The sequence below is a fragment of the Notamacropus eugenii genome, chromosome 6 (genome assembly GCF_028372415.1).
Source record: "Notamacropus eugenii isolate mMacEug1 chromosome 6, mMacEug1.pri_v2, whole genome shotgun sequence".
NCBI lineage: Eukaryota > Metazoa > Chordata > Mammalia > Diprotodontia > Macropodidae > Notamacropus > Notamacropus eugenii.
The window spans coordinates 211,999,000-212,015,763 of NC_092877.1; the positions used below are offsets into that span (position 1 = coordinate 211,999,000).

Sequence of the window (16,764 nt, forward strand, 5' to 3'; positions counted from 1 at the left end):
TGTGTTAGATTGAGTCACGCAGGTATAGAGTGTTAGTGCATCTATTTTTTTTCTCTCTTCCATTCCTTATAAGCCCCCTGCCCCTTTTTCTGAAAAAGGACCAGGAGGGAAAGCTCCATCACTGGTTGTCCTTCTCTATGAATGAATGCTCGGATGAGCTCTTTTTCTTTCAACATCACACTCTCTGTAACCTTTGCTCCTAATTGATTGTTTATATTGGATATTTTTAGCTTGGCAGTTTTCCTGATTCTTTCCCACTGGAACCAAGCTGAGAACCTCTCTCTACTGCTGTACAGATGTCTGCAGAGATAAATGACTGTTTCCCTAAGTATTCCCAGCAGACCACTTGCCTGGGGTAAAGACTTTATATCCCTCAAGTTCAGGGAGCATGGAACAGTGGAAAAGACTGAATCTGGAAACAGAGGAGCTGGGTTCACATGCCAGCTCTGTCACAACTCTGGGTTTCAGTTTCCTCACCTGTCAGCTGAGGATATTCAACTAGATGACCCCTTCCAATTATATCTATAATCCTGAGAAATTTACTTTCTCATTCCTTCTAATATTCCTGTGATCTTCCCCCATCCACCTTGCTGAAATAAATTAACTTCATCATTCCCAAGAAATCAGTGCTCAAGTTTTTTTTTCTTGCCCCAACCTGTTATAGGTCTTCAGAGTGGCAAATAATAAGCAATTGGTTTGTTAGGTCAAGGCGATAAGCATTTATTAAGTACCTACTATGTGACATCCAGGACAGCTAGGTGGTGCAGGGGATAGAGCACTGGGCCTGAAGTCAGAAAGACTCATCTTAAGTGTCTGAGGCCAGATTTCAATACAGGAAGTTGAGTGTTCTTGACTTGAGGTGCGACACTCTGTCCCCTTGTACCACTTGGCTGCCATGTTATCTACAGCATGCTTTTCAATTACAATAAATTTAAGATTCAAGTTTCAAAGTTGTCCTGCTTGTCTTGTACATATATTTCAACAGTATATTCCTTTGTATTTCCGCTATACCTCTTATCGTCTAAAATATTTGCTGCTCCTGCATTCTGATTCAGCATCAGTAAGTGGACTTTATAGCCAGATTTGGGAGCCAGAGGGGATTCCAATCTTAGTGAACTTCTTCCCTGGTAAACATGACACAAATTACCCAGCTTTCAGTCAGGGTTAACCATCACTCTCAGGGCGTTTTTTGGGTGTTGAGATCCTATTCTAGAAAAGCTTCATATACTCAACAATGAAGGGAACCAGAAAGACCTATTTTTTTGGACGGTCAGATTCAGAGCTTACAAAGTTTTTAATGGTATAGTTAGTCCTCTAACCCAGGGGTTCTTCATCTGGGGTTTATGAACTTGTTTTCTTTTTAAAAATATTTTTACAACTGTGTTGTTGTTCAGTCATATTGGACTCTTTGTGATTCCATTTGAATTTTTCTTAGTAGAGACCTAAAATGGTTTGCCATTGCCTTCTCCAGCTCATTTTACAGATTAGGAAAATGAGGCAAACAGGTGTAAGTGACTTGCCCAAGGCTACACAGCTAGTAAATGTCTGAGGGAATTTGAATTAGGGAAGATGAATCTTCCTGACTCCAGGTTGGGCTCCACCTACCTACTGTATTTCAATATAATTTCCTTTGCCACCCTATGTATTTATGCATTTAAAAACATTAATCTGAGAAGGGGGTTCATAGGCTTCACCAAACAGACACAAAAAGTTAAGAGCTTCTGATCTAATAGTTACTTTACATTCGCATAAACAAGATGCATAAATTTGCAACTTTGGGGCAAGGGAATTTTATTGTTTTAAATTTACATTTTGTAGTCTAACTCTTTTATCTAGTTAGAAGTTCAAGCAGAATTTTACTTTTGTGCTTCTGACCCCATGGACTCAAGTTTTAAGGCTCAGATTGCTTTTGGAATGGAGCACTATTTTTATTAACGTCGAACCAAGTCAAGTTAACAAGCATTTATTAAGAAGGACCTACTATGAGCCAAGAAATGTGCTAAGAGTTGGACCACAAACAGACATCAAAAAATCCAAGAATGAAATGGAGAAAAATGTTCCCTCAAATTTTATTTTTGTGCCTATCTTAGCTTTAGGGGAAATTAGGAGCAAATATTATTTTTGAGGGGATCCCCTGGAGAGCTGCTCCATCAATTGAGAATATAATGTCAAGTCAGCTCGGCCAATTCCCTTATTTCACCAAGTAGATTTTTTTTGAAGAGATTTAACATCAAGTTTTCTTTTAGATGCTGAAGATAATGTTCTTTGAAATTATTTCAAAGCATCAAGACCAAAAGAGGCTATCATTAGGGCTGTCTGCCAGGATGAATATTTCAATGAAAACTTTTTACAAGGGAAGGCTCTTTTTCCCCATCTTGGGTTGGTAGGAGGTATGAAGAAGCAAGCAGTACTTAAAAACTGCAGTGATACATCACTACAACTTAAAAAAAAAGCAAAAAGAAGAACCTTGTCATAGTGTCTCTGCAGAAACAACTACTCTGTTTATATCTTTTCAGACTTTTTTACTTCCCCCAATGAATATACTGATGTTATTTTTTTTAAGTTTACATTAATTCCATGTGTATGGTAAAGGGCCTAATGAATGACCTTCTATGAAAGAATTCTGGTGCTAATAATTTGGAAGTCTATTGTGCTTTCCCTCCCCCTGCCAAAAAATCACTTTGGTAATGGTTAGAGCATTTTCCCCAAATTCTAACAAGCAATACATTTTAACAAACTTTTACAAGTTCCTCCCTTTCCTTTTGCCCCTCTCTCAATTTCTGTCTATGTGTCTATCTTCCTCTCTCTCTCAATCTCTCCATCTTTCTCAGTCTCTATGTCTCTCAATTTATTTTTCTATTTCATTCTCTCAAGCTTTCTCTTTCTCTCTCAATCTGTGTTTCAGTCTCTCAGTCTTTCTGTCTCTCCATCTTTGTTTGTCTCTGTCTCTCCATCTTTCTGCATCTCAGTCTTTGTCTCTCAATTTTTCTCTTTCAATCGTTCTCTCTCTCTTATAAACACACATACACACACACACACATTTTTGTGAGTGACACTACGGTGAAATTGATAAGTGGCTTCAAAAGGTAAAAGGCAGCTGTGGCCCAGAGGTATATCTAGGCTTGGGTGGCTATCAGGGAGAAAAAGAAGAATTTTAGCATCAAAACATTAGAGAGAGAGAGAGAGAGACAGACAGACAGACAGACAGTCAGAGAGAGAGAGAGAGAGATTTTTGTTTTTAGTAATTTAACAAATACAGGAGCTTCTTTATAAGCTCACCAATCTCTTAAAATATCAAATATGCTATGCAGCATATATTTATGTAAATTTTTTGAATTACAAATATCTGAAAATCAAACACAGTCAACAATTGAGGATGTAGAAAATAAATCAGGAACACTTTTATTTTGTCAGAGTTACAGCCAAGGTAGAACAATCATAAAAAGCACAAATTACTAAAAGGAATGAAACATAACTTTTTCATGATAACTTGTGGTAATGAAAGACACAAATTAAAATTTTAGAAGTTCATCCTTTCCAAAGATATTGTTGGTAATAAACATGTCTCAAAATGGAGACAGCACAGAGGGAAAGACTGCTGAAACATAAGTCAGAGTCCTGGATTCCAATCCTGGCTCTATTGCGTGGCCTTGCAAAAAGTCAATTTCTCTCTCTAGGCTTCAGTTTTCACATGTGAAATAAGTGATTTAGACAAAATGGTAGCCAAGATGTGTCTTCTAATTTTGTAGTCTTATGATTTTTTATTGTCCAATTTTATATTTATGTGTCAAGAAGAACTGTTAACAAGTTATATGAAAATAGGCAAAAACTGTTTTTTAAAAAAGCACTGTTCTCCCTGGTGCAGGTACATACCGGTACTTAAATATTTTCTATAGGAGGAGAATGTATTTAGAATTTGAGTACAAAGAAAAATATTTTTAAAAAGCTATCACGATGGCTAGAAAATACTGCACAGTGTGATTTTTCAGTTCAAAAGGCCAAAAGGTAAGTAAGCTCATAGGTCAAAGACATTGCCATTCCTACTCTGCAGTGGTCAGGTTGTAATACTGAAATAAAGACAATATCTTCCTGGGAGTTTCTACCAATTCAGAGCATGCATTTTCATTTTCTTTCCCCACCTTGCATGATTCCATTAACTCTGTTAATATTCAGCTACAATGGAAAGTATGATGTGTGTACATATATGTATATAAGACACATTATTGAATTAGTTCAACATAGTGTTACTCGCTTACCCAGTGTGACATGTTTGGTTCATCTATTAGTGGTTACTTGGTCTGAAGGGTCAGTGTTAGAGAAAAGATGAGCGTTCATTTTGAAATGGGAGTAAAGTTAGGCAAGAGTCTATTTAATATTAGAGAAGTGACTGGTGTAAGTGCTGGTGCCAAATTCCTTTAGTTTTTAAAAAAAAATCAACCTGTTCAGCATCTGAGGTAATAAGTTAAGCACCAAAATTGATTCTTTTTGGAAATGTCAAGACAACAAAGAAGCATGTTGCTCTCTTCCTCCACCAGGTCTCCTGGGAAAGGGTTATAGGTTCTTCATGCAGACCTGGCAACGACTGATGTGAGTTCGGATGAGCCCTGCCTTGAGGGTGTCTGCAGATGGGGAGGCCTGGAAGTTCTGCTCTGGAATGGTGGTGAGCCAAAAGCTGTACTTGTTGGCAAAGTAGTGGCAGGTTCCTCGACCCCCGTTGCATTCGATGAAGGGTGTGGCCCTGAAGTCCTCCAGACAGCTGCCAGGGGATACCAGCGACTGTCCACCACCCTCATCCCCAGCCGCAGTGTGCTGTAAGATGGAGACACAAAAGCAAATCAATAAACTAGCATTGTGAGATGGGAGGTGAGGAAGAAAACATCTTGCTATAAAGTTGGAAAGAAACATGGGGTCAATGGGCATCATTTTAGAGCTTCATGGTTCAGTCCTCTTAAATTGGCTCCTAAGAGCTGACTGCTAATTTTTTTCAGCACGAGCATTTCATACCTCAGAAACTGGCAAATATAAACAAATCAGGACTTGATTTGCTGTTTGTTTCATTGTCTAAGCTTGAGAAAACAATGGGAGAAAACTTTATTGATATAGATGAGATTGTGTGTCCTGCTAATGTATTATTGGTGGAGTTATGAACTTATCTAGGCATTCTGGAGAGCAATTTGGAACTATGTCCAAAGGGCTATAAAACTGTGCATACGCTTTGACCTAGAAATACCACTACTAGTCTGTGTCCCAAAGAGATTTTTTGAAAAAGGAAAAGGATGTGTAAGGAGAAAAATATTTAGAGCAGTTTTTTTTTTTTTTGTGGTGGCAAAGAAATGGATATTGAGGGGATGCCTATCAACGAAATGGCTGAGCAACCTATGGTATATGATTGTGATGGAATATTAATGTGCTATAAGAAATGACGAGCAGGATGCTCTCAGAAAAACTCAAAAAGACTTACAGGAAACGATGCAAAGTGACTTGCACAGAAATAGGAGAACATACACAGTAATAGCCATATTGTACTACGATCAACTGCAAATGACTTAGCTATTTTCAGCAATCAAGTGAAAGACTTATGATGAAAAAAGCTATCTACATCCAGAGAAAGAACTGACGGAGTCTGAATGCAGATCAAAACATACTATTTTTACTTTATTTTTTTGTCCGTGTTTTCTTTTGCAACATAGCTAATATGGAAATATATTTTGCCTGAGTAAATATGTATAATCCATATCAAATTGCTTGCCCATTTAAGGAGGGTGAGAAAGAGGTTTTGGAACTCAAAATTAAAAAAAAATGAACTTTAAAAATTGTTATTACATCTAAGTAGGAAAAACATACAAAAGCTTTTAAAAAGTGTGTCCTGTATATGCCTTCTACCAGAGAGCTGCATTAAACCTTTAGCAGCATATTTCTGGCTAGAAAGAATAGTGAAGCCATCTATGTCTGGTCACTTAATTTTTTTTTCTAAGCAAATGCATTGGAGATTAGAGGGCAAAATTCTTGTATCTCAAAACTGACTAAAAATAACTGTTATTAGTCTTGGTCAAGCAATCTAACAATTATGGAAAGGATTCTCAGAATATGAAACATGAACATTTTGGCCACACAGTTTATATATTAACTACTGTGCTGTGATATCCTCTGATACAGACTCCATAATAAAACTTATTTTTTATTTTTTAAAAAAATTTCTAAAAATGTTTTTGTTCCCATGATCATTTAGACCGTTACAACTCATTCTGATTGCTCCAAAAAAGAGCAACAATTTCATTTTGATATGAAAGCAAGAGTATCAAGAAACTGAAAATTTCTGAAACTTGGGAAAGAATTTCCAAAAGTGGTCATATTGGTAATCCTTAGGTGGCTGTGGAAGAGATATATCATTATAAAAATTATTCTCCCAGTTTTGCTCATTTCACTTTGTGTCAGTTTATAAGGGTCTTCTCAGGTTTCTCTGACACCAACTCCTCCATCATTTAGAGGTGCCATGTTGAGTATTGTGGAGGTGGATAAAGATGAGTTTTATGGAATTGTAGCATACCATTCAGGACCTCTGAACTCGCTGCTGTGGACAATGTCTTTTCCCATAATGTACTTCTCACAGAGGTCAAAAGTCCTGGTTCACTGGTTTAAAGTTTCTCAAGAAATCTACTATTTTCTTTTTTTTTTTTAAATTAAATTTAAATTTATTTAAGTTTTTAACATTCATTTCCACAAGATTTTGGGTTCCAGATTTTCTCCCCATTTCTCCCCTCCCCCTCCCCCTAAATGCCGAGTATTCTAATTACCCCTATCATCAATCTGTCCCCCCTTCTAACATCCCTCCGTTCCGTTATCCCCATCTTCTCTTTTGTCTTGTAGGGCAAGATAAATTTCTATACCCCATTACCTGTATTTCTTCTTTCCTAGTTGCAAGAACAATACTTAACAGTTGTTCCTAAAACTTTTGAGTTCCAACTTCTCTTCATCCCTCCCTCCCCACCCATTCCCTTTGGGAAGCAAGCAATTCAATATAGGCCATATCTGTGTAGTTTTGCAAATGACTTCCATAATAGTCGTGTTATGTAAGACTAACTATATTTCCCTCCATCCTATCCTGCCCCCCATTTCTTCTATTCTCTTTTTTGATCCTATCCCTCCCCAAGAGTGCTCCCTCCTCCCATTGCCCTCCCTTCAAAATCTACTATTTTCTTAAAAAATGATTATAATTTGAGATGATTCTTTAAAAATTTTTAACCTAATCTAGGCATCCTTAATAATGATAACAATAGTAACAATGACTTTATTTTTATATTCTTTACAAAGAAATTTTGCGAGAAGACCCCAATTCAAGAGGCTCTTCATCTCCTAGAGAGAAGAAGAAAGCAGTACGTTTGGTGCCTAGGGAATCTAGTTTCAACTCTGTCTCTGATTTTATTTAGTGCTTATGTGAGCTTGGGAAAATCATGTCACTTCCTGCACCCCAGTCTCTTTTGCAAAATGTTGAAGTTGGCCTAGATACACCATGTGGCTCTAAATCAATGATTCTTCTAAGAATGCTTCCAAGCCAGAGTCTTCTGGTTCCAGTGTCTTACCCCTTTCTTGGTTCTTTTTGCATACTCCTTCAAATACTTGGAACGCAGATTATGGTAACATCTGCTGGGTACAGAATGTAGAAGTCCTATAGAGTATGTTGTTGCTAGGTGTTATAGTGGTTAGAATGCTGGACTGAGAGTTAGGAACTGCAGCAGATGTTCAGATAGTTGAGGGACTACAGACAAATTAAGGACAACTTCTCTGTGCCTCTGTTTCTTCCAATAGTAAAATGAGGATACTTATAGCTCCTGCCTAATGGGTGGGGAAGGGGCTGGAGCGAGGGAGGGAATTTGGAACTCAAAATAAAAAAAGCGAATGCTAATAAACAAACAAACAAACAAACAAATAAATAAAATGATAACACCTGCCTCACAGGATTGTTGTGAGGATAAAAAGAAATAACATAAACAAAGTATCTTTAAACCTTAGAGTTCTATTTAAATGCTATTATTATTATTGTTACTACTTGATACGGATGATTGTGATTAAATATAAATTTAAATATATATATAAATAAATATAAATTGACTGACCCTTCCCATCTATAAAAATGTTTAAAAAGATTATGGACTGGATTAAAAAATAAATGCTATTCATAGAAATCATTTGATGTTAACATATAGGTATAGATTTAAATTAAGGTTAGACTAAAATTTATTATGCTAAGATTAGCTGAAATCTGTAGTTTCGGTGATGATATTGGATAAAGTCTAGTTCAAACCAAAGAACATTAGAAAAGGTAAACAATGAAATTGAAATTTGCAACAGGCATGATTGAAAATTAGTTTATCAATTTTGAATACATATATGTGCCAAATAACGTAGCAATTACATTTACAAAGGAAAAAGGTCACAGTATTGTAAGAAAATAGAAATAATAAGAGTAAGATATACCAACTTCATACTAAGAATGTAACAAAAATGAATAAGAACTTATAAATTTCAATAATATTGAACAAAATGAGTTTGATGCAGAGAAAATTGAATGACAAAAGCAGAAATGCATATTTTCCCAAATATACATGCAACATTTAGAAAAATTGATTATGATGTATGTATTTATATAAGTATGTGTGTATATGTACATCCTTATCTAAACCGTTTATCTCCCCTAGCATCTAACATGGTGCTCTGCAGAGTAGGCACTTTATTTAATTTGATTGCTGAATTAACTGTTAAACATTCTCAGTCATAGAGAAGTTCCTGGTATTTTCTCTGGCTGTCTCCCAGGAATGTAATGCCCTCTTCCCTCCTCTTTTCAACCTCCTGTCATCCCTAAAACCTTACCTCTTTTGATTAAGCCTTTCCCAACCTCTCTTAATGCCAGTGCCTTTCCTTTCTTGATTATTTCCGATCTGTAATGTACATAACTTATTATATATTTAATTAAATATAAATATATTTGTGTGTAAATACATATTTCTTTATATATTATATATTTATATAATTTATTCATATTTATATTTATGTATATAAATTATTTCTAATGTGTATAACTTGCATTTAATAGTTTGCTTGTTATCTCCCCCATTAGAGAGTGAGCTCCCTGAGGGCAGGGATATCTTTTGCCTTTCTTTGCATCCCCAGGACTTGGCAAGATGCCTGGCACAAAGGAGTTGCCCGACATATGCTTATTGACTATCTAGAAAAATCCTAGTAAGATTTAGAAAGGCAGAGACTTATAAACAAAAGTACAAAGCTAGAGGTAAAGAATAAGGTGAAACAAATGCAGGTCTATTTGAAAATTATTAAATTACCCGTGGAAGAAATGATAAAAAAGTAGACTGCCTCTAAGAAAACAAGTTAAATATCACATATGAAAAATGCTGTTGTATGCTTCCTAAGAAGTATTCAGATTTACATTTATAGCTGTCAAATGCCAGTATTAACTGGAAAGAATAAGAGAAATCCAAGGAATTGCATCTTCATTTAGAGCAATCAGATGGGAGCAAAGCAATACATTGTTAACATGGGCTGTAAAAGAACAAAGCACATAAGGGGGAAAGGCATTAAAAATACTAGCAAGCTGATGAACAATTAGCAAGTTTGACAAAGAAGAGAAAGAGAAAACCAAAATGACCAAAATTAGAAATTAACAAGGGGATGTCACAATGAACACAAAACTACGGAAATGATCAGAAATTACTATGTATAATTTCATGCTAACCTGAAAACTTAAATAAATGAGAATCTATAAAAATATAAAATACAAATAGGAAATAGATGGCTTAAACAGAGGGAAAAATGATACAGGCCAATAAATGAGAGGAGGTATGATGGGAAGAACACTGGATTAAGAGTGAAGGATATGAATTCAACTCTTAAGCTCTGCTATTGAGTATCTTTGAGACTCTAGGCAGTTGGACTTCATTTTTCCTCATTTTAAAATGTAGGAGTTGGACTATGTGACCTTGAAGGTCCTTCCTTGCTCTAAATCTATGATCTCATGGACCACCCATCTTCCTCCACCTTTGAAAATACTTCAAAGGTCAATTAACACTGAGCATTCAGATACTGTTTGGCATTCTTCAACTTCATCATTTTGTTGTAAAAGATTAGGAGATCACAGAGACCTTAGAAATCATTTAGTGTAGCGAATCTTTGCCTACCAGGAGGTCAATGGACAGATTTCATGAGGTCCTTGAATTTTGATGGGGAAAACATCTTTATTTCCATATAATTGATTTCCCTTGTAATCCCTTGTATGTTATTTTATGAATTTAAAAACAGCACTTTACTATTGTGCTATAAGAAATGATGAGATGGATAATTTCAGAAAACCCTGGGAAGACTTTTATGAACTGATGCAAGATGACATGAGCGGAACCAGGAGAAGGTTGTACACAGTAAAAACAACATAGCAATGATGATCAACTGTGAAAGACTTAGCTATTCTTACTGACTTGATGATCCAAGACAATTCTAATGGAACCATAATAAAAAATGCTATCTACCTCCACAAAGAGAACCGATGAACTCTAAGTATTGACTGAAGCACACTTTTTTTCACTTTACTTTTCTTGCATTCTTTTTTGGTAATATGGCTAATGGGGCAATACTTTGCATGACTTCACATGTATAACATATGTTGTTATACATATATACCTTCTCAATAGGTAAGGCAGGGACTAAGGAAGTGAGAGAATCTAGCACTTCAAAATTTTGAAAAATGCATGCAAAACTAAATAAATAATAAATTGAAATAAAAAAATAAAAACACTATTCTGAGAAGGGGCCCATAGAATTTGCTATAAGCTCAAAGGGGTTCATGACACAAAAAGTTTAAAAAGCCCACGAATTTAGCATTTTACAGAGAAGAAGCTGATGCCCAGAGAAGTTAGGTAATGTTGACCTTAAAATTCTGATTCTATCAAAAGCTTCTTGAAAATAAGGTCTCTTTCCCACCTCTTTTTGTGTCCCCAGTAAAACCTGGCACATAGTAGGTGCTTATGTTTATTGATTAAATATTTTGTTGATTGATATAAGTTTAGAAAAATAATATCCATTGGTTAAGGACATAAACAATTTTAAAAAGAGGAAATTGTTAATTATTTTAAAATGTATTTAAACTCAAATAATCTGGTAAATGAAATATAAAACATAAAACAAATAAAACATTTTAAGTGCCACTGTATACATACTGAAAAAAAGCTTAAAATGATAAAATTCAATATTAGCAAGATAGTTAGGAAACAGGTTTTTTATTATGATTTTGGTGGAACCACAAATCAATGCCATCTTTCTTAGAGCACTTTGGCAAAAGTAAGAATTATGAAAACAGATCGTACCAAAGGAGTCTCACTTGCCTCTTTACAGAGGAGATGAATTCTAGGCTTAGAACACTGTGTATATAATGTCAGATTTTTTTGATATGTTGGTTAGTTTTGCTGAATTGTTTGTCACTATGTACATATAAATACTAGACTAGTAACCTTCTAAAATTTCTACTCCTAATATTTAGCAGTATAGTTTAAAAGTCTATGCATAAACCTCATCCCTTTGGAACAAGGATAGTAGAAATAAATGTACAAATTCCAAAATAATAACCCATATTAAAAGAATGTTATAAAGATTAAAGAAATATTTGTAAAATACCATGAATCCCAGAGGAAGGAAGGATATAGACTCTCCAGTAATTTTAGGTGCTATAGTAAAATTTCAAAAACTGGCTTCTTCTCATTGTACTCAAATATACTACGGGTAAAGCAGTTTAATTGTAATAACACCTGGCATTTAAATAGCATTTATAAAATATTGATGTATGATTCATTTGGTTTTCTGTAAAAGCTTGAAATGACATGATTAGCTTGTAAGACTGGGGGCTATTTCTGTCCCTCAAATGTAACTTTATAAAGGGTCTTGTTTTGTTGTATTACTCTTTTTCAATCAATAAACCTTAAAGATAGTTTTCCCCCTGAATTTAATGAATTATTTTTTCTGAGTTTAATGAACATGAGAGAGAGAGAGAGAGAGAGAGAGAGAGAGAGAGAGAGAGAGAGAGAGAGAGAGAGAGAGAGAGAGAGAGAACATTTCCACATATAAAGTAGAACAGGAAAAGAGGATTATAGTTCATGAAACCATGAAATATGTACAACTTGCTTTTTAAAAAGTATAAAAAAATTAAGTGTAACTTTCAAAGCTATCCTGCTTTCAAAAAGCATTTATTAAACTCCTACTCTATTCCAGTCACTGTGCTAAATGCTGGAGATAAAAAGTGCCTGTCCTCAAAGAGTTTATTGTCTGTTGATGTCAATCTCATTTCATCTATATTGACAGGACACATTTTAATAGCCACCAACTCAGGAGGCTGTAGATATCAGGTTTTAGCAACTTAGAAGTAAAGTAAAATGGTCTTCTGTCTGCTGACCAGCATGAAATTGGCAAGGTCCCACCATGGGATTGTTAGTTTTCCTAGAGAAGCTGAATAGGTCTGGTCAATCACTAAAGTGAGTTCTTAACCTTTCTTGTATCATGGATCCCTTTGTCAGTCTGGTGAAGCCCATGCACCCCTTCTCAGCATAGTGTTTTAAACTGCACACGGTACATAGGATTGTAAAATAACCAACCATTTTGAAATAGAGATGTAATTTTTTTTCATCTAAGTTCATGGACCTCCTGAAATTTATTCATGATCTTCTTGGGGGTCCATAGACCCTAGGTTACTAAGCTCTTGAACAAGGCAAAGTAGAATACTTGTGTCTTAGTGACTGCACGATGGTTACTGTATATAGTAAGTGGAATTTCTTCTCATCCCTTCTCTGAGATATGTCTTGGGAGAGCAGTGATCCTCCTTAAATTCCTGTTCCTGGGTTCCCTTGGAGCTACAGACTCCATTAGGGCATCTAGTGGTACCTGACAAATGATTATAGCTCAAGGTCACCAAGGAGAAAAACGAGGATTTAAAAATATGTTTCCATTTGTTTCTATTTCCCAGTATAATGCAGGGGAAACAATGCCAGATTTGCATTCACAGGGCCTGGATTCAAAATCTACTTATACTCCTACATGACAGTTAAGTGAGTAAGTCTCTGAACTTAATTCCATTCCACTGGTTAACTGGTAACTGTCCAGCTGAGCAGCGTTTTCAGGGTCATTTGCCTCTGCTGTATCTTCCTCTTGTGAGTTCATCATTGTTATATTATCAGTCTATGATGCCAAGAGTCATTAGCATGCAACAATAAACTGTAGTTTGGTCAAGGACAGAAAAGATCATTGGGTAGTTACTGTACAGACAAAATCACTGATGGTTTTAGTGTTTAAGACCTGAAGACAGGCAGACACACACACACACACACATACACACACACACACACACGCAAAGAGAGCAAACAGTAAACTCAATTTATCTACCTGGATGGCTGACAGAGAATTTATCTGGAGTTCTGGGAATTTTAGAATTCTAGACCTCATATACTATGCAACTATCCCCTCCCTCTCTGCATGTTATCAGAGGACTTTGTGATCTCTGTCATGTCTTATCGCTCATGTTGTTTGTGGAAAAGAACACTGAGACCAGCTCGTTTTATTGGGATGTGTAAGCAGAAGATTAAATGTGCAAATCCTATTAATCTGCTCTAACGACATTAATTTGAAATGTAATTGCTAATGAGAAAAGGGGCTGCTGTGACCTTTCTTAGGAAAATATGTAATTAGTCTTTCAAGAAGGGAGGAAGCTCATTTGATTTTAAAAAGTTTAAAATGGGAATAAAAAGCAACTTAACAAAACTTGTTCCTTACCTATTTCACAGAGGGACTGTGGAGGCTGCCACCAGATGAAAGAGAAATTGTTTCTGGAATTTCTTGAAATTAATATCAAATGATAAGCTCCTTGAGAGGCAGGAAGTTTGCCTTCTGTTGTACAGAGCTTTGCATACTAAATACTCCAAATCAGAATGTATCTGTGACATAAGACTTGGACGCTCATTTTTATTTGCTCTCTGAACATATCTCCATCTTTTTCTAGTTTTGAGCTCTCTTCAAATTTTATGTTCTTTGCAAATATAACAGATTTGGTGTTCTGAGCACTAAGGCATAACAATTATATTTCTGTCCTCTAATCTGTGCTTCTCCCCTCACTGTTAGATTAATTTTATAATTTTAGGAACAAAAGAAAATTCCAGTACCCTATTCCCTCCCCTTTAAGTAGGATCAAAACAGAACCTGCCAAAGCTGAGGGCTGCCTTTTTGTATTGTACTGTTAAAGATTTGTAGGGACCAAAGGTATGTTGTTCTCCCTGAGTAACGTGTTCCAATACAGTACAAAATTTGGAGTAAAAGAAAGTGATTTAAAATCTTCCCTCCACTTTCTTGGGACCATTAAACAGGCAAGCCACTAAATTTGTCTGGGCCTCAGTTTCCACATTTGTAAAATAAGGCAGTTGGATTGGGTAGCTTCTAAGGTCCCTGCCAGCTCTAAGTCTATGATCCTGTATTTACTCAATCACTATTAAAAGTCTAACAGACCATATCTCTATTTTTCCTTATATCTAACTTCTAGCAATTCATGGTCATTTCTTCTAGGTCCATATTTGCTAAGACATAGCACAGAATCACAGATTAGAACAAGAAGAAGAATTATCTAGTCTAACTCTCACATTTTAGAGATGAGAAAGCTGAGAGAAGTTATATGGTTTGCTTAAGACTCTTCTAAGCAGGGAAACTGAGGCTTAAATCTAGACCTGATTCCAAATCCAGTATTTCTGCATTCTACCATGCTCTCGTCTAACAAGTCACCAAACACTGAGGCAGTTCTTTCACATACTTAACCTAATTCTGTAATCAAACAGCTGCCTAGCAGGCCAATTCCAGACTGTTTCTCTCCTACATCAGAAAAAGCCTGGAAAATCAGCACATACCATGAGGAAGGAGTAGCCGATCCACAGGCTGCGCCACCCAGCAGGACAGTGGGGGATGGAGACATCTTGGCTGTGGACAGCAATGGCCACGGCGGGAGCTTCGCATACGGAGCAGCGGCTGATATAGGGTTTGATTTCCTCTTCTGCCACAGGCATCATGGGCAGTGGGGCAGTTGTTGAGAGCCAGTAGGATTTGTCATTCCGGCTGGCATAATGGCAGATATCTCCAGGGTTGCAGTACAGGAAAGGCATGGTGCTGAAACGAGCCAGGCATGAGCCAGCCAGTCCTGCCAAAACAAAGCCAGGCCAACAGTTCAAATGACCCACTCTGGGTTGGAAGAAATTCTTCCCAGGCATGACAATACATGAAAACTAGGGTTTACTACTCTCTCTTGCTCTAAATTTCAAACATGGTTGAACAAATCCTTTAGAGATTTGTTCTTTGAAGTCTGAATTCAGTCAATGGGTCACACTTGAGGACCTAGAGGGTCACATGTGGCCTTGAGATTGCAGGTTCCCCACTCCTGTAGAGGGACATTGCAGTTCTCTCCAAAAAGTATTCCGTCTCCTGTCTGTCGATCTCTTTTAAATAATAAATTTGTGTATATTTTATCCATTCTTGCTAAAATTTATCCTTCCCTACCATCATCTTGTTTTCTGTTTCCCTATATCAGGAAGCCTATAGAAAATAGTTCCCTGGCAAGCATCTATGAAAATCCCAAACAAGAGAGTAGAGACTGATTATTTTAAAGAAAAATGATCCATAGTATGCCTGCTGCCCTATTCACTGGGTCTGCTGCCTATTTCCCAAATAGTCTCAAGGAAAATGCTTATTTATAAGATTGTTTAGGAGAGACCCTGTCCTATTGTGTAGGCAGAATAGACACTGCCTGATAGAAAACAAGGATGGAGTGAGAAGGAAGATAATCGAGGTTCTTTAGTGAGTCAATACGCACAACTACTATGTGGCAGGCACATAGTGTGCTAAGGAACCCTTTGAAGGAAACTATCACTGGCACAATGTGTGAGACCCAAGCCGAGGATCTCACACCACTAGGTTGGCTAATAGCATCCTTGAAATGAAAAATTACTGTGCTTTCATATAACATTTTATTTATTGTAGTACCTGCAATAGGATTTGATTCATTTGTTTAGTATCTGCAATTCTAGTTGGCCTGACTGGCCCTTTGATAAAGGCCTTTATTTATGATCTTAGGTTAGCTGATTTAGCTAACATACTCTTCTGCAGACTGCTAAGCCACACCAGTGGAAAAGGAGGGACAATTGGAACAAAGGTACTGATTAAACACCTACTATGTGCCAGGCATTGTGTTAGGTGCGAGGATTACCAAGACAAGTAATCACCTTCAAAGAGGTTGCTTTCTACTGGAGGAAGTCAGTACATGCCAGACTGGCATTCCCTGACAGATCCAATTATACTTGATAGGTTTTCCCTTGTGCATAGGGAAGCTTGTCATTCCTGTCCAAATCATGCTTTTTTAGCTTTATATTGCAGGATGGTCACCATGAAATGAAAGGCCACCACCTAAGTGACAACATATAGTCTTCTTTTCTCTTAATCCTGAAGTCAGGAATACCTTCAACAAAAGGTGAAGCCATTTCCCCCAGGGGATATTTGTGGCACTGAAAACTCTTTCTCCTATTACTCATAACCTATTTGTGGTACATGCAATGAAATTTGAGAAGATGAAAATATGTAAATGGGAAACTTCAAAGGTAAAGAAGGGCATAGAGGGGCCACTAGGCCTTTGATGGACCCGTAGAGGATGACTATGGTATTAAAAGGGCAGGAAATTCTTTTATGTCC

At 36.5% G+C, this 16,764-nt stretch overlaps 1 protein-coding gene across 2 annotated transcripts in view; it reads right to left on the minus strand.

Moving 5' to 3' along the window:
• Nucleotides 1–3,370: 3,370 nt before the first annotated feature.
• Nucleotides 3,371–16,764, minus strand: part of COL4A2 (collagen type IV alpha 2 chain) — a 287,494-nt gene continuing 274,100 nt past the window's right edge. For both annotated transcript variants that reach the window (XM_072621981.1, XM_072621982.1), the window contains exons 47-48: nt 14,937–15,223; nt 3,371–4,809 (exon numbers count right to left, since the gene is read on the minus strand). In XM_072621981.1, the coding sequence (XP_072478082.1) occupies nt 4,552–4,809; nt 14,937–15,223 (545 nt within the window). In that variant the 3' untranslated portion in view covers nt 3,371–4,551. The remainder of the gene's footprint in view (nt 4,810–14,936; nt 15,224–16,764) is intronic.